The 19,082-nt window shown below is 39.2% G+C and overlaps 1 pseudogene and 5 gene segments (V, D, J or C); 5 read left to right on the top strand and 1 right to left on the bottom strand.

Moving 5' to 3' along the window:
- The first annotated feature begins 775 nt into the window (after positions 1 to 775).
- LOC127159647 (immunoglobulin heavy variable 1-3-like) lies at positions 776 to 1,293 on the top strand. The segment is given in 2 exon segments: positions 776 to 869; positions 962 to 1,293. Coding segments are annotated over 2 exon segments (396 nt in total).
- A 5,362-nt stretch (positions 1,294 to 6,655) lies between these two features.
- On the top strand, positions 6,656 to 7,145 carry LOC127159646 (Ig heavy chain V region 6.96-like). The segment is given in 2 exon segments: positions 6,656 to 6,748; positions 6,835 to 7,145. Coding segments are annotated over 2 exon segments (369 nt in total).
- A 961-nt stretch (positions 7,146 to 8,106) lies between these two features.
- On the top strand, positions 8,107 to 8,665 carry LOC127159645 (immunoglobulin heavy variable 1-46-like). The segment is given in 2 exon segments: positions 8,107 to 8,215; positions 8,334 to 8,665. Coding segments are annotated over 2 exon segments (387 nt in total).
- Positions 8,666 to 11,034: 2,369 nt separating this feature from the next.
- On the bottom strand, positions 11,035 to 13,769 carry LOC127159644 (uncharacterized; annotated as a pseudogene).
- A 1,671-nt stretch (positions 13,770 to 15,440) lies between these two features.
- Positions 15,441 to 15,941, top strand: LOC127159643 (Ig heavy chain V region 914-like). The segment is given in 2 exon segments: positions 15,441 to 15,546; positions 15,631 to 15,941. Coding segments are annotated over 2 exon segments (354 nt in total).
- Positions 15,942 to 17,759: 1,818 nt separating this feature from the next.
- LOC127159642 (Ig heavy chain V region 914-like) lies at positions 17,760 to 18,333 on the top strand. The segment is given in 2 exon segments: positions 17,760 to 17,907; positions 18,008 to 18,333. Coding segments are annotated over 2 exon segments (378 nt in total).
- The last annotated feature ends 749 nt before the right edge of the window (positions 18,334 to 19,082 follow it).

Below are 19,082 nucleotides of genomic sequence, written 5' to 3'. Positions count from 1 at the left end.
ACGTGACACAGGTTACACTGTGTACAGCTGAAGCAGATGGACAGTTGAAAAACACTGAATAACTTGAGTGTGCATCACAACTGACCAACGATTTTCACTTTACACATTCATAGTAGTGTCCTCCTCAATTGGATAACATTTAAAGTATGTACAGTTATAGATATTGAACAAAGTCTATTTTAGCAGCAGGAATTTCATATCACCACCTCGCTAAAACATTGAACAGATTTGTATGTAAATGATTTTAGTTACTAGTTTTTGCATGGTAATGTAAAAAGCAGAAAGTGTTCTAACTATATACATTCTACCATTTAATTTGCTCCTACATTTTTTTATATTAATATAAAAAACTCTATAAACTCTCAGGAAAGGATCACAATGCTAGTATTTTATATCATGCTGTAGAATATAGTGTATTTTAGCAGTAGTGCGCCACAAGAGGGAGTCACTTACTTAAGTATCAAACATGACCTATTTCTGAAGAATTTATAGACATTTGCTAAATAATAATAAAAAAAACTGTCTATTTAGATCAGTTAAAACAGAAAAGACGAAATCAAACAAGTCTGAAAATAGCAATTCTAGACATCCTCTTCAATGTCACTTTACCTTAGCAGAACCATCTGAGTAACTCCTCCTCCTCACATGATCAGCCACATTACTCTAAAAGATTATATTATACAAGCACAGAGAAAGCAGCCTATGCAAATGTGCTAATTGAGCTCTATATAATACACAACTTCAACTAAACTGTTCACTCTACAGTAAAATAGCATCTAATATTCAGCATTTACATCTAGCAAACATGTTGACAATGGAGTCGCAAAGAATTTGGCATTTCATCTTTATGGTGATTCTGTCTCAGCAAGGTCATTTTTACATTTGTGTATTTGTCTTGTTACCAACAATGTAACTGATAAAAGCTCTTCACTGATGTAATTTTTTGTCTTTTATTCCACAGGTATCAATGGTGATGAAATCCGATTAGATCAGTCACCTGCTGAGATAAAGAGACCTGGAGAAACAGTGAAGATCTCCTGTAAAACATCTGGTTTTACAATGACAAGCTTCTTGATGCACTGGATACGACAGAAACCTGGAAAAGCTCTGGAGTGGATTGGGAGAGTTAACTCTGGCAGTAGTTCTAGCTCTGATTATCTTGTTTACGCAGACTCCATGAAAAATCACTTCACTATGAGTGAGGACGTGTCTCAAAGTACACAGTATCTTGAAGCCAAGAGTCTGAGAGAAGAGGACACTGCTGTTTATTACTGTGCTCGAGAGACACACTGACTTCATCTGATGAAGCAGCTCTACAAGAACTGACAACCAGTTATCAGACTGTGAATAATATACTTGCTCTTATTATCATAATTATGAAGTATTAGTAGTTGTTGTGGCTACAGTAATTATAATTATTATAAAGTAAACATAATTATTAATCACCGTTATTTTCCTGATAACTAGTTTGGATCTAATATCAACTCAACATATTCAGTATCATTCAAAGGAATGACCCTCTCTACAGTACATGTGAAATGTATATTTAATTTTTTTCATCATCCAGCTTTTCTTTTCTTATGTGATCTAACCTTATGCCCAAATGTGGGTAACCAGACACCTGATGTCAATAGACCTACTAGCTGATATCACACTTATACATTTAACACTCAGAAGCAGCAAACATACAAACTATTAGCAATATACAGTACATACATACAGACCTTTTCTCACTCAAAAATTCAGGTTCATTCTACTGCAAATGTAAATTATGTACATGCAAGCTTGTTGTCCAAATTTTATATATGCAAATGATTTCATAGGGAGGACCAGTGTCACTTACTCACTCAAAGGTCTGTGTTATAAACTGGATAGTCAGTCAGTGTCTAACTACAGTGTCCTGTTTTTTTCTCAATCAAGATGGCGCCGCGGATGGCTACCTCGGTTTGTTGCTCCATCGTACTTTTTCTGTTTTTGTTTGTTTGTCCTGTCTTAAGCAACGTTTTTCCGATCAGCTTCTCAAGAAACTCTTGGACATAAGAAATAGCACACCAGATAACTTTTTGCCAACGTTTGAACATAGACGTCTTACTGGACATTTTAGTCGGAGGGGCTGCGTTCCTATACAAGCCCTGCAAGCGAGGAAAACGCGCCGGCGCGCTCTTGAAATTCCGACAGCGCGGTTTAAGGACTCCGTTGCCGAGTATTCACCTGGCGAATCTCCGCTCCCTTGCAAATAAATCAGACAAACTACAACTCCTCACCCGCACAAACAAGGACTTTTTAAACTCTGCTGCGCTTTGCTTCACGGAAACCTGGCTAAACGGAACCATTCCGGACAGCGCGCTTCATCTAACGGGCTTCCAGCTGATCAGAGCGGACCGCGTCACCGAGTCGTCGGGGAAAACGAGAGGCGGTGGATTATGTTTTTATATCAATGAAGGCTGGTGTACAGACGTGACGGTTTTAAATAAGATGTGCTGCCCAAACTTGGAAGCTATCTTTATTAACTGTAAGCCTTTTTATTCGCCGCGGGAGTTTTCCTCCTTTAATCTGGTGAGTGTGTATATTCCTCCTGATGCGCGTACAAGCGTGGCGCTAGAACTGTTGGCCGATCAGATCACACACACAGTGCAACGTTACCCGGACTCTTTCATTATCGTGCTCGGTGATTTTAATAAAGCTCATCTCACCCGCGAACTGCCTAAATATAGACAGCACATCACATGCCCCACCAGAGACAGCAATATACTGGACCATTGCTACACTGTTTTAAAGGATGCATATCACTCTGTCCCCCGTGCAGCGCTGGGACTCTCTGATCACTGTTTAGTTCATCTTCTACCAGCCTACAGGCAGAAACTTAAATCTGCTAAGCCTGTAGTAAGAACTGTAAAGAGATGGACTGTTGAAGCAGAGCGGGATTTACAAGCCTGCTTCGAACTTACTGATTGGAGTGTTTCTGAGGCTGCAGCTACTGATCTGGATGAGCTCACAGACACTGTGACATCCTACATCAGTTTCTGTGAGGACATGTGTGTACCCACCAGGACTTATTTAACATTTAACAAGGACAAACCTTGGTTCAGTGCAAAACTCAAACAGCTTCGCCAGGCCAAAGAGGACGCCTACAGGAGTGGGGACAAAGCCTTGTACAAACAGGCCAAAAACACACTGAATAGGGAGATAAGAGTGGCAAAGTTAAACTACTCGGGAAAGCTAAAAAACAGCTTTCAAGAAATGACCCTAAATCAGTGTGGAATGGCCTGAAAGCCATCTCCAGCTACAAGAGCCCGTCCCCCAGCACTGAGGCCAATCAACAACTGGCAGAGGACCTGAATGAGTTTTACTGCAGGTTTGAAAAACAAAAGACTGGTCTGACACCCTACACCCACCCCGACTGTCCCACAATACAGCCATCAACACCCTGCCCCTCCATCCCCCCTACTGTTTCTCAACCTGCCCTTAAGATCTGTGAAGGTGATGTTTGCAAAGTCTTCAGGAAGCAGAAGACAAGGAAAGCCAAGGGCCCAGACGGTGTCTCTCCAGCCTGCCTTAAAGCCTGTGCTGTCCAGCTATCATCTATCTTCACTTTGATCTTCAACAGATCCCTGGAGCTGTGTATAGTCCCATCCTGCTTCAAATGCTCCACCATCATCCCTGTACCCAAGAAACCAAAAACCACAGGACTTAATGATTACAGACCTGTTGCTTTAACATCTGTGGTCATGAAGTCATTTGAGAGACTGGTGTTGGCCTACTTGAAGGACATTACTGGACCCCCTGCAGTTTGCTTACCGAGCAAACAGGTCTGTGGATGATGCAGTCAATATGGGACTGCACTACATTCTTCAACATCTGGACAAACCAGGGACCTATGCAAGGATCTTGTTTGTGGACTTCAGCTCTGCTTTCAACACCATCATCCCAGATATCTTTCAGAATAAACTGTCACAGCTCTCTGTACCCACCTCCATTTGTCAGTGGATCACCAGCTTCCTGACAAATAGGCAGCAGCTAGTGAGGCTGGGAAAACTCACATCCGGCACCCGCACCATCAGCACTGGAGCTCCACAGGGCTGCGTTCTCTCCCCACTGCTCTTCTCCCTCTACACAAATGACTGCACCTCTAAAGACCCCTCTGTCAAACTTCTGAAGTTTGCAGATGACACCACTGTCATCGGTCTCATCCGGGATGGCGACGAATCTGTTTACAGACAGGAAGCTGAGCAGCTGTCTCTCTGGTGCAGTCGCAACAACCTGGAGCTCAACACGCTCAAAACTGTAGAGATGACGGTGGACTTCCGGAGAAAGCCCCCTGCACTCACCCCTCTCACCATCATGAACAGCACTGTGGCTCTAGTGGACTCATTCAAGTTCCTAGGAACTAACATCTCCCAGGACCTGAAGTGGGACATTCACATTGACTTCATTGTGAAAAAAGCCCAGCAGAGGTTGTACTTTCTTCGTCAACTGAAAAAGTTCAATCTACCACAGGCTGTGATGACACAGTTTTACTCCACTGTCATTGAGTCAGTTCTGTGCTCTTCTATAACTGTCTGGTTTGGGGCAGCCAGTAAATCAGATATAAGAAGACTGCAGCGGACTGTTAGGACAGCAGAAAGAATCATTGGTGTGCACCTGCCCAACCTTCAGGACTTATACATCTCCAGAGTGAAGAAACGGGCAGGAAACATCATCCAAGACCCTTCTCACCCCGGACACAACCTGTTTGCACTTCTCCCCTCAGGCAGATGTGTTAGTGGTCAGTCTTTGACCTCCTCTGATTCTGTGGTGAAAAAGCCTGGAGAATCAGCGACTCTGTCCTGCACTGTGTCTGGAATCTCAATGAGCAGCAACTGGATGGGCTGGATCCATCAGAAACCAGGGAAAGGACTGGAGTGGATTGGGCAAAGATATAGCTCAACTGTATATTATGCTCAGTCTCTACAGGGCCAGTTCTCCATCACCACAGACAACAGTAAAAACATGCTGTATTTAGAGGTGAAAAGCCTGAAGACTGAAGACACAGCTGTTTATTACTGTGCACGAGAGTCACAGTTACACAAAAGACTGCAGGGCTGAACAAAAACTATTCATGCATCAGATCACAACAGCAATTCTACTGCAAACATCCCCAAAACACAAAATATCACTTGTTTTTAGATGTTATTCAAAACACTTAAGTATTCTTTGGTAGCATTTTAAAATAATGATGCATCATTAACAATTAACTGTGCAGGAAGAAACACAGGGCAAATGAGTAGTACAGAAACACTTCAGCTACTACTATTAACTACTCTGCAAACCAGAATAACTAATCATTAAGTAATAATAAGTTTAGGCTTTAGAAATAGGAGTTGATTTCTTATTGGATAATCAGATTAAACTCATTAAGAACTATTACTACTATTACTAACCACATCATTAAGGTGTGAGACACAAGCAATTTTCTGTTTTACTGTGACTAAAAATATAAAATAAAATAAAAAAATAAATAAAAGTGAGAATAATGACAACTACTGTTTACAAGATGAGCAAAATATGGCCATGCTTGGGGTTTATTTTTTTTTTTTTTTAGTCTGACTTTCCTTTTACTAATGTAATCGGCTGTAGGATGGACTATGCAAATTAATTGTATCTTCTGCCTTATAAACCCTCCATATTTAACTCCTCAGTTATTTGTCAGTGAGATTTTTGACAAAAAAAAAAAAAAAAAAAACTGCTGCAAAAATGGTCCTCAGAATTACATGTTTTTTTTTTTTTTTGTTTGTTTGTTTTTTTTTTTAATAAGCATAATTATATTTATGAACAGTAAGTATGATTTAGGAAAACATTTTTATACTACTTTACTAATGACTGCTAGATAACAGTATCACTTTTATTTTAACAGAGTGCAAAAGTCAGACTGAGTCTGGGAACAATCATAAACTGACCTGTACCTTCTCTGGGATTGATGTTGGAGCTGCAGATATTTCATGGATAAGACAGGCTGAAGGGAAAGCACTCGAGTGGATCTCACATATTTCTGCTCCAAGTGGCAGTGACAAATATTACTCTAAAACTGAAGACACTGCCATTTATTACTGTGCCCGAGAAACACAGTAACACAAGAGGCTGCTGTGCCGTACATAAACGTCATGTGCTTTGGAGAAACATACACTGTTCATGCCACACGTTATCAAAAACAGTTCAGACAGTAATCTAAAAAACCTGCCCATCTCTCACTCTTCAACATCAATATTAAAGCATTTAGAAATACTCAACCATCTAATCTCTATGATCACTGCTCAAACCCAAAACATGTTACTCGAACTATTAATAAAGGAACCTCTGAATTTAAGTTTTTGTGTGATAGTTGTGTAATATATTTTTTGGGTGAACAGTGATTTATTTTATTTTATTTTATTTTATTTTATTTTAGCTTTTTTTTATTTTATTTATTTATTTATAGATGCTTAGTTGGTAATCAACTATTATAAGCTAGTAAACAATAAGTAACAAACAATACACTTAAAGGCAAACATGGTTACAGATGTTATTAGGGGCACAGAAGTGTAGATGTACCTTTAGAGGGCACCCTATGCAAACCTGCATCTCTTTAGTCTCTTTAAAAAGCCTCCACTCTATTCATTTCCAGACACAAAACTTGTTTGTGACTTTGAAGCATCAGCTTCCTCTTTTCATAACATGACAATGGATATTGTGTCTAAACTGGGTTTTATCTTCATGTTTACTCTCACAGAATGTAAGAGGCTCTTGAAAACCTGTTAATAATCAGATTTATTCATGTGTACTGTTGTAAATGTTAATGTTGAACTGTTTGTTTTTCAGTCTGTTGGTGTCAAACACTGACTGAGTCTGAGTCAGTGGTCATTAAACCTGGAGGATCTCACAGACTTACCTGTACAGTCTCTGGATTTAGTAGTGACCCGAGCTTGGCCTGGATCAGACAGGCTGCAGGAGGAGGTCTGGAGTGGCTGGCATACATCTCATCTGGTGGTGGTTATACATACTACTCTCAGTCTGTTCAGGGACGCTTCACCATCTCCAGAGACAACAGCAAGAAACAGATGTATCTGCAGATGAATAATATGAAGAATGAAGACACTGCTGTATATTATTGTGCAAGAGAGACACAGTGATGAATACAACTACAGCACTGCACAAAATCTGAAAACAATCATATAACCAGTGCTCTCTATAAAACTTCAGTGAATAAATTAATTAAACTAATTAGGTTTTTGCTTACATAATGCTATCAAATATTTGCAGGAGACTTTGCATGGAGGCACGAGTCATATGGTCTAATTTTATGATGCCTTGAAGCTCTGCTGTCCATCATTTACTTTTGTTGAAAGTAACATGACTATTACATACAACAGAAATACAAGGTGAATATTATTAAGCTTAGCTGCAATTTTGCTATTTGACAACGGTTGAAGTTTTAAACTTGAGTCCCCTTAGACAAATGCTGAATTTTATTTTTCTCTTTGGTCATGTATCTCAGGAGAATCTATTTCTAACTGACTGTTGTTACAAAATATTTATATAGTCACAGAAACAGATGAAACTGACAGAAGGACAGACTCTCAGAGCATGTTGTTTGCTTTGACAGATGCTAATGTCATCTTACAGCCCTGTTTTTTTAAATAGTGTGCAGTATTAAAAATTAATTAATCAGACATTGTGAATGAAAAAAAAAAAAAAATTTTTTGTGCAATGTTAAAATGAATACATTACTAAATATGAATAGTACATTATACAGCAATGATTCACGGATTCCACAAGAGGGAGTCCCTAACCTACAGTGAAAAAGAGGAGGAGAAGGGGAGGTGGAGGGATGCTGGAAGAACTGAAGCTGGGACGGTGCAGTGAGAGCTGCTTATATAGGCTCGTAATGATGATTGACAGGACTGAATGATTGGGCTCCTCCCAAACCTACGTTTAGAACTTCATCAAAAACTGAATCAACAGTGTCATTTCAGTAACACCTCCTCACATTTCCACCCAGAACTTTATAGAGCCCAAAAATGTGCCATATGCAAATTCACTCTCCACTTCATCTGTATATAATGTAAACACACAATTCAGCTCAACAGTCATCAAACATAAAATTATAATTTAGTTTACACCTTGTAGTTCCAAGACTTTTTAACAATGGGGTTGAAAAGCATTTGGCTGTTCATTATTGTAGTAATTTTAACTCAACAAGGTAAGTTTAAAATTTATTTTTTTCTTTTTTTTTTTTTTTTTTTTTTTAAACAAATGCATTCAATACACTAATGGATACTTTACATCAGTGCAATTGATTTATTATTACTATTCCACAGGTATCAGCGGTGATGAAATTCGGTTGGATCAGTCATCTGCTGAGATAAAGAGACCTGGAGAAACAGTGAAGATCTCCTGTAAAATATCTGGTTTTACAATGACAAGCGCCTACATGCACTGGATACGACAGAAAGCAGGGAAAGCTCTGGAGTGGATTGGGAGAGTTGACTCTGGCAGTAGTTCTAGCTCTGATTATCTTATTTACGCAGACTCCATGAAAAATCACTTCACTATGAGTGAGGACGTGTCTCAAAGTACACAGTATCTTGAAGCCAAGAGTCTGAGAGAAGAGGACACTGCTGTTTATTACTGTGCTCGACAGACACACTGACTCCATCTGATGAAGCAGCTCTACAAGAACTGAAAGTAACTGAATGATGTCAGTTATTAGCTTGATTCCTTATATTTTGCAACCAAAATCAACATGAAGATTATATCACTGCAAGTTTAATCTTGACTGCAATAAAAATTGAAAATTTTAGCCTTCTGCTTTCTAATTTGAATTATTTTCTTTATTTTTCTATTCATCCATTTTAAAATGTTATAAATTGTTTCTGGCATAGCAGATGTGACTCTAGCCTAAATAACATTATACTTTCATTATATGTAAAAACCTACATTTTTACGTTTTGGGTGAACTACATTTTTAAATGTGTATGCACGTCTGCATGTGTGTTTCTTTTTAAAAACAACATGTTGAGAGACATATTCAAATTAGAGATATACAAATACTCTTTACTTTGACAACTGAAAGCATGTTTAAAAGTGAATTTAAACTTCCATATCCTCCATGTCCTACTTCAACATCCTCAAGGACCTTTACCTAGGCCTTAAAATCACATCCAAGCACCAGTCCTCCAAAATCTCGCTGTAAACAAACATATTAACTGCTACCAAAAAGACCAATCATAAAAATATCTAATATTTACTGCACACACACCAATGACAGTAACAGCCTATTTTATTCACTATGCCAGAATTAGTAATAACTGGGTAAAAATGTGAAACATTGCTGTGAAATAACAAAAGAGCACATTGTTTTATCTAAGTTATCTGTATAGATGTTTAAGTTGATTTGATGAGTTAATGCAATTTGAAATGTATTTTTGTAAATATACTGTACACTAACAAGTCAGCAATCCACTGTACTGCACTAGAAATAAAAAATAAATGTGAATGATGTATTATATAAATCTGAATTATATAAATGACTAATCAGGGGAAAAGGTGTAAAAAAAACAGTGAATTTTCTCAGTTCCAGTGTTGCCAGAGTTTTTGTACTGCCCGAAAAAAAGAAAATAAAATGTGAACGATGTATTATATAAATCAGAATTCAATAAAAGAAAAGAAAAAGAAAAGAAATATGCAAATGTTGTGATGTAGTAGGGAGGGTCAATGTTACTTAAACTTTTAAAAGACTTGTGCTATAAAACAAAATTCTCAGTCAGTGTTTGTGTGCAGCTGCAGTGCAGCTAAATATTTTACTCTGTAGTTCACAGCTTCGGGGTCACGATGGAAGTGTTACTGCATGGAGTTCTGCTGTTGATCATTTCATGTGAGAAACTTCATTTTTCTGAATTGTTGAGAACATCACACTGCTCTAGATCATCTAACATTATTTATTCCATGTTTTTCAGCTGTTAGTGGTCAGTCTTTGACCTCCTCAGATTCTGTGGTGAAAAAGCCTGGACAATCAGTGACTCAGTCCTGCACTGTGTCTGGAATGTTACTGAGCAACAACTGGATGCACTGGATTCGTCAGAAACCAGGGAAAGGGCTGGAGTGGATTGGCCATATTGACCCTGGCACTGGCACTATTTTTGCTCAGTCTCTTCAGGGCCAGTTCTCCATCACCAAAGACACCAGTAAGTACCTGCAAGCTTTTATATATGCAAATTAATGTTTTCAATTCTCCAGATTACTATTGTCACATTGTCATTTCGTTCTTCTATCATAATTTTTGTTTTCTTTTTTTTTTTTTTTTTTTTTTTTTTTTTTTCAGCTGTTAGTGGTCGGTCTTTGACCTCCTCAGATTCTGTGGTAAAAAAGCCTGGAGAATCAGTGACTCTGTCCTGCACTGGGTCTGGATTCTCAGTGAGCAGCTACTGGATGCAGTGGATCCGTCATAAACCAGGGAAAGGACTGGAGTGGATTGGGTGTATATCTAGCTCAACTGTATATTATGCTCAGTCTCTACAGGGCCAGTTCTCCATCACCACAGACACCAGTAAAAACATGCTGTATTTAGAGGTGAAAAGCCTGAAGACTGAAGACACAGCTGTTTATTACTGTGCACGAGAGTCACAGTTACACATAAGACTGCAAGGCTGAACAAAAACTATTTATACATCAGATCACAATACCAATTCTACTGCAAACATCCCCAAAACACAAAATATCATTTGTTTTTAGATGTTATTCAAAACACTTAAGTATTCTTTGATAGTTTTTTTTTTAAATAATGATGCATCATTAACAGGTAACTGTGCAGGAAGAAACACAGGGCAAATGAGTAGTACAGAAACACTTCAGCTACTACTATTAACTACTCAGCAAACCAGATAAATTATAAAGAATTACCAGTTAATTACTACAAATTATACTTTCTTTTAAATTAAATAAGAAACATCTCATGGATGCTCTGGGACGCATCCTCAGTGATGTATCCTGGGATCATTGGGTGTTTCGGGTCTCACAACATCATACACCCTCTCCCAGGTGACCCCGCCGGGGTTGATCAAGCCCCGACTTGCGTCCCAGTAGCAGTCCACGGATCAGCCCTCTTTATCTAAAGCCACCTTGTGGCCTTCTCTGCAGCTTCGCTTGCGGATCGAATGGCCCTCTTCTTTGCCACCCCTGTAACGCCCAACCGACTGAGGGCTTTGCACAGAGAACGTCCTGCAAAGCCTCTACAGCCAACTTCTATGGGCTCATAGATGGTTCTCCAGCCTCTCTCCCTGCACTCCTCCACCAGTTCCTGGTACTTAGGGCGTTTCCTCTCATTGGCTTCCTCAATACGCTCTTCCCAGGGCACCGTAAGTTCCAGCATAATTAGCTCTTTTGAAACCTCAGAGGTAATTATCATGTCTGGGCGGAGACTTGTTATTACAATGTGCTGAGGGAACCTCAGTTGTTTACCAAGGTCGACCTGTAACTGCCAGTCCGAGGCTTTGTGGAGGAGGCCTGCTGTTAATTGTGGGCGCCCCTGGGGTTTCTCTCCAGCTTTAATGAAGGGGATTGCCTTTTTTGGAGCTTGATAGTACTTGCTGGTGCTAATGGCTGAGGCTAAACTCTCAGCAATTGCCTTAAGCACCTGGTCATGGCGCCAACGATAGCGACCATCAGCCAGAGCCTTTGGGCAGCTGCTGAGGAGATGTTCTAAAGAGCCTCTTCCAGAGCAAAGAAGGCAGGAGGGTGTCTCACTCTTCCCCCAGACATGGAGGTTTGCTGGGCTTGGCAGGACATCATAGACAGCTTGTACCAGAAAACGGACCCGATGAAAATCTACCTGCAAGATATTTGCCCATGTAATCCTGTGCTGCAGTGTACTCTCCCACCTAGTCCACGCTCCCTGCTGCCGGAGTCCCACCGCCCTGCTCACTCGCTCTTCCTCCACGCCTGCTCGAACCTCTTCCTGGAGTAGATGGTGTCTTTCCTTGCCACGGGCCTGGCTAATCAAGGTCTTTGGAAAATAGCCCAAGCCCGCTCTGCCTGTCGCCACAATGCCCACCAGAGCCTTTTGTCTCAAGCGTGACTCTGCCAACTCCACTGCTTTCCCAGCATTCCATTTCCTTCCTGTCCTCACCTCAATACTAGCTGATGACACCTTGCAGTCCCTGGAGTCCCTGTACTGTAGAGCTTCTCTGGTGCGTACCACCATGAATTCTTCTGTAAGGCCACTGAATGGCAGCTGCAAGATGTTACTCATCCCATATAGTGCAGCGCTGGTGAGACTGCGTGGAAGGCCCAGCCACTTCCGAAGAAATCCACTGATCTTCCTTTCCAGGGACCGGTTGTCATTGGGACTGCATAGACCAGCAGGGGCCACAAGACTCGGGGCAGAATGGAGTGCTGGTAGGTCCAGGCTTTAAATCTACCCGGCAGGCCTGACTTATCAACCTTGGTAAGCCAAGCTCCAAGTTCTTCGATGGACTTCTGGATGGCGGCAGAGTCTTTCAGGCTGGAGTCAAAGAGCTTCCCCAAACTCTTGACAGGTTGCTCCGTGATGGTTGGGATGACAGTTCCTGAGATGGAAAAACGGAACTTGTCAACCACTTTCCCCTTCTTCAGCACCATTGACCTTGACTTAGAGGGCTTAAAACTCATTCTAGCCCAGACAATGAGTCTCTCTAGCCCTTGTAAGATCCACCTGCTCCCTGGGACCGATGTCGTTGTGATGGTAAGGTCATCCATATAAGCTCTTATAGGGGGCTGTCGTACGCCTGACTTAGTTAAAGGCCCTCTGCACTCCACTTCGGCTGACTTGACCACCAAGTTCATGGTAAGGGCGAAAAGAATAACCGAGATGGTACAGCCTGTTATTATTCCTTTCTCAATGCGATGCCAGTCTGATGTTTCTGACCCAGATGTGACCCGCATCTTGAAATTATTGTAGTAATCCAGAATCAAGTCCTTAATCTTACTGGGAACATGATGGAGGTGTAGAGCGAGCTCAACCAGCTTATGTGGTATGGACCCATACGCATTTGTCAGGTCCAACCACAAGACAACTAAGTCACCTCTGTTCTCATGGGCCTCTCTGATGAGTTGTGTGACTACACCAGTATGTTCCAAGCAGCCGGGAACTCCAGGAATCCCCCCCTTCTGCACTGAGGGGTCGATGTAATTGTTCTTTAGGAGAAATTCTGTCAACCTTCGTGAGACGATGCTGAAAAACACCTTCCCTTCAACATTCAATAGAGAGATGGTTCGAAACTGGTTGATGTTTTTCGAGTCCTCCTCTTTAGGAATCCACACTCCCTCAGCACACCTCCACTGATCAGCAACTCTTCCTCTTCGCCAAATCACCTTCAAGATCTTCCACAAGTGCCGAAGAAGCCCTGGGCAGCGCTTATAAACCAAGTAAGGTACGCCACTGGGGCCTGGAGTAGATGCTGAGCGAGATGCCTTAATAATCTCCTCGACCTCCTTCAGACTTGGCCCCCTCAAGTTGAACTCTGTTGCTGGGGGGGCGGGGCTGATGAGAGCTTTGTTGGGCTCCAGCTCCTGTTCTCTAAGGGGATCGTTCACTGTGTCCTGCAGGAAGCGATTCACTTCCTCTATCGAACACTCAAGCCGACCACTGCGCTAAACAGCTTCTCAAATAAATGAGTGTATGAAGGTCTGGATTAATTAAGGTACATCATAAAGATCATAGATTCAAAGCCTTTACGGTTTATCAATGATCAAAATACACAAACCTGTACAGTTGCCATATATAACATTATGAAACAATATCTGGAAAAAAATAATGTAATATATTTTAAATAACACATTTACTTATAGGAAAATTGGTGTATTAATCCTTCATGAGGTCACACTTTAAAGAGTTCAAACCTAAACACATATTTATAAACTTTTATCAGACTTTATATATAAATACAAAATAGACAGAAAAGACAGTGGATTATATTTCTATGTATATATACATATAAATGTGAACATATTTTGTATAAATCTATTCAAACATATTTATACATACACAGTACCAAATGTTATTATATGCACATCTGTATTAGTGTGTTACTGAATATAAATTAAAATAAATTATGATCTACAAGTAAATTATCACGTATTTCTCAATATTATTATTTTTAAAATATAATCATATATCTATTTACCCTCAGCATGGTTTTTCAACAAGAAATTCAGCCAAAACAACAACGACAACAACCTGATATTACAAAAGTGCTGATCTGTGTTCGTTGTTCTACTACAACCTATTAAAACTTTACAACTTTACCAAAATGCTTTACCCACTTTCTCATGAACAAAACACAATGTCACATCTGTTTGGTGGAACTGAGGGCTTGCACACACATGCCTGCTGTAAATAATAATAATAATAATAAAATAATAATAATAAATAAATAAATAAAATAATAAATAATAATAATGTTTATTCACTGAAGTTCAATATTATTTCCATATCAGTAGGTGGTACTATCGTCCATGAAATGAAACTAAATGGACTCAAGCACCAGTGACTCCAATGATTTTGATAATTCAAGGTTTTGATGCAAATTAATTGATGTCTGTTTCATATTTAAACACTGTTGAGTGGAGGACTCATCACCAGTTCAGCCTTCATATAAACCATGTTCACTTCATTTCTCTTGCTGTTGCTGGCTGCTGTGTCTTGTAAGTAAATTCCCTGGACAAAGGAAGAACTTAGATGTTTTCTTAGTGTAAATAAAAACATATTCATAATTCTGTTTTAAATGTTGTGTTTATTCACAGGTATTGACTGTCAGGTTGTGCTCACACAGTCTGAACAGTCAGTAGTTGTGTCTCCAGGTGGTTCCTACAAACTGACCTGTGCCTGCAGTGGGTTTTCTGTTAGTGGCACTTACATGCACTGGATCCGTCAGGCACCTGGAAAAGGACTTGAATGGATTATTTATTATTATTCAGATTCTTATAAGAGCTCAGCTCAGTCAGTGCAGGGCAGATTCACAGCATCTAAGGACAGCTCTAATCTCTATCTGCACATGAATCAGCTGAAGACTGAAGACACTGCAGTGTATTACTGTGCAAGAGACACACTGTGAAAACACAAATACAGGCAGCTGTTCAAAAACTCATCATCAAGGGAAAACCCTTCCCTGCTAAACTAGAAACTGTATGCAAAATAACAATGCTGGTGATAAACTAGCATAAAATCATGATGCATCATTATTAAATAACACACCATAAAAAGTAAACATAAATTAATATAACTTTTCTCAGTTATTAAAATATAAGTGAAAATTTCCCTATTTCCCTATTTTTAATAATGTTCAGATTAATGTATTAAACTACAGATCTGCAAAGATGCAAATGATTTTGTGGGAAGGGTCAATGTCTCCTAGACTCCTGAAAGACTGTGTTATAAGCTGAACTTTCAGTCAGTGTGTGTGTCCAGTGACTAAAACAGATGCAGTGTAAACTATCACTGTTTTACTGTGGTAATGGAGATGCTACTGTATGGAGTCACACTGATGATTATTTCATGTGAGAAACTCCGATTTGTTCTGGATTATTGTTGTAATTTCACTGTTCTAAATCATCTAACATTATTTGTTGCATGTTTTTCAGCTGTTAGTGGTCAGTCTTTGACCTCCTCAGATTCTGTGGTGAAAAAGCCTGGAGAATCAGTGACTCTGTCCTGCACTGTGTCTGGATTCTCAATGAGCAGCTATTACATGTACTGGATCCGTCAGAAACCAGGGAAAGGACTGGAGTGGATTGGATATATAGACACTGGCTCAAGTGCATATTATGCTCAGTCTCTACAGGGCCAGTTCTCCATCACCAAAGACACCAGTAAAAACATGCTGTATTTAGAGGTGAAAAGCCTGAAGACCGAAGACACAGCTGTTTATTACTGTGCGAGAGATTCACAGTAAGACAAAACACAGCAGAGCTGCACAAAAACTGTGTGTACTAGTTGTGGTGGTGACCCACTCATAAGAATGAACTTGAACATGAAAATATAACACTGCAATCTTGTGTTTACAGACTCAACCAAGTTGATATTCTTAGGGCATATTACATTATAAGTTTCCGTCCTTCTGTCTGTCCTTAAATTACATCATCCACAATCACTGTCACAAAAGAGTAATTTTGAATGAATACATTTTGCCTAATAAAGCTAAATTTGAGATTAATTAAGCATATGACTGCCTTTAACTATATTCAACCATTAAGCATGAGTTTCACATGGGCAAACACTATCAACTACTCCTTCACAAAATGTAAAAGTCTAGTTTGATGTGTTGTCTATGCATTTAAAAGTTTATAAAATTGTAATACAGTAGGTGTCACAGTGGAGAAGATATATCAGCTATTAATATAATGGCAGTGATACAAGATATCAGTAAAAAGGAAAAAAAAATAAAAAAAAAAATAAAAAATAAAAAATAAAAACAATATGCTGCATATTTTTACAGAGGTTAATAAGGGGAAAGAAATGTAAATGTACCTTTAGAGGGCACCCTATGCAAACCCACTTGTCCTTGTGTCCTTTAAAAAGCCTTCATCCTATTCATCTCCAGACATAAACTTGTTGTGACTTTGTTGCATTAAGTTCCTCTTTTCAAGACTTGACTTGGATCAGACAGGCTGTAGGAGGAGGTTTGGAGTGGCTGGTGTAGCGTTTAGGGGGGATGAAATTGGGATGTAGCAGACTATACCACCCTATTACAGAACTGGGCACACAGGTTCAAGACGTGGATATCAAAAAGATACAAAACTTTATTCAATCCAACCAATGATAAAAACTAAAAGAAACTGCATAGCATTGGTTTAAACACAATTCACACACTTGTGTACAATAAGCAGGAAGCAAGGTTTACCAAAGACTCCTATAGCACAGATTGTACCACCAAGTGCACAAATCTCACCATACACATATAGACACATCATTGGATAAAGCACACAAAAAGGCGTGGAGACTAATAAATAACCGTACCCACTATTGATCCCACTACACTGGCATATGTCTCAGATGATGGCTGGACTACATACTACTCTCAGTCTGTTCAGGGACGCTTCACCATCTCCAGAGACAACAGCAAGAAACAGATGTATCTGCAGATGAATAATATGAAGAATGAAGACACTGCTGTATATTATTGTGCAAGAGAGACACAGTGATGAATACAGCTACAGCACTGCACAAAATCTGAAAACAAACAGATCTCTAAAATAAAACTTTATCATTTTATTTCTCATTCCTCAAAGGAATAGTTCACCTAGAATAAGCCAGCCTTTTTGTTTAGTACATTTTCTAAACCACACGTCCAAACCCAAAGGAGTCACTTCATCTCCAGACTATTAGCTTTAAACAATACATTCTGTCTATCTGCCCATTTCCTGTGGGGGAAAAAGTAAAAACAAACAGAAATACAAGATGACTATTCTGAAGTGAGTTGAAATTTCTTGAATATCTTAACTTGCAATATATATATATATATATATAAATTCAGGGTGATTTAAAGCAATTTGAAATGTATTATTGCAGGCACAGATATTGTACAGTGTATCAGAAAACCTCTATACTGAAAAAAAAAAAAAGATTCTTCAAAGAAAACAGGGTCAAAAATACTTTAATTAATTTTCCTTGTTCCAGTGTTTCTATAGGCTACATTTTACCTTTGTAAGGGCAGATACAGTATATGCAAATGTAATGATTTAGTCGGGAGGATCAGTGTCACTCAAACTCTCAAAGGACTGTGTTATAAACTGGATCCTCAGTCAGTGTTTGTGTTCTGCTGCAGTGCAGATAAATATCTTTTTGTTTCTCTCGATTTGACAGATTTATGGTCATAATGGAAATGTTACAGTATGGAGTTCTGCTGATGATTTTGTCAGGTGAGAATGATTTCACTTCTCCAGATTGTTGTCACTTAATTGTCAAAATCATCAAACATATTTTGTTCTATATGATGTTATATGATAACATGTTTTTCAGCTGTTAGTGGTCAGTCTTTGACCTCCTCAGATTCTGTGGTGAAAAAGCCTGGAGAATCAGTGACTCTGTCCTGCACTGTGTCTGGATTCACAATGAGCAGCTACTGGATGGGCTGGATCCGTCAGAAACCAGGGAAAGCACTAGAGTGGATTGGGGGTATACATAACTCAGCTGTATATGCTCAGTCTCTTCAGGGCCAGTTTTCCATCACCAAAGACACCAATAAAAACATGCTGTATTTAGAGGTGAAAAGCCTGAAGACTGAAGACACAGCTGTTTATTACTGTGCGACAGATTCACAGTTAAACAAAAGACTGCAGGGCTGAACAAAAACTATTCATGCATCAGATCACTCAAGCAACTTACAAAATTATACTTATTTAAAAATGTTTTTTAAAACATTTAAATACTTTCTCATAAACAGCTTCTCAAATAAATTAGTGTATAAAGGTCTGAATGAAGGTACATCATAAAGATTATAGATTCAAAGCAAAGTCATTTTTTTTATTTACATACAAATATATATTTACCCTCAGCATGGTGTAGGGGATCTACAGAAGTCAATTTTGCTCAAAGGGAATCATTTAAGATTGAACAGAATCTCCGTATACAGCGGATCAATGAATCGGCCAGTGATTCATTGAGCGAGCCGTATAACATCAACACTGTACTGGATACTAATATCCAAAATATAGTGAAAACACTATTTCTTAGCACGGTAACAAGGTCGGCAGTTTAAGACATTAATTTATAAGCACAAAACACAAGATACTTCTCTTTTCAATATGAATAGGAATTTATTGGAAAAACCTAAGACATATAAACTAATCTAACACATAGACGCGCATTCACACATTCATACAAGTTGCAGAAAGAGAGAGAGATGAGGAAAGAATGAGTTTAGAAGAGTGAAAATGTGAAATCCCAAGTTTATAGCATACGTATATGCAATTGCTTAGACCTGAACAACCATCAATCATTTAATTAACCCTCGCGTTGAGTTTCTTAGTGAGGTTATTAAACGCTATATTAATGCACCAGTTCAGCTAGAATCTGGAGGTTGTACTTGCGTTGC

This window comes from Labeo rohita, unplaced genomic scaffold (genome assembly GCF_022985175.1).
Source record: "Labeo rohita strain BAU-BD-2019 unplaced genomic scaffold, IGBB_LRoh.1.0 scaffold_239, whole genome shotgun sequence".
Lineage (NCBI taxonomy): Eukaryota > Metazoa > Chordata > Actinopteri > Cypriniformes > Cyprinidae > Labeo > Labeo rohita.
This window is presented reverse-complemented; position numbering and strand designations above follow the sequence as displayed.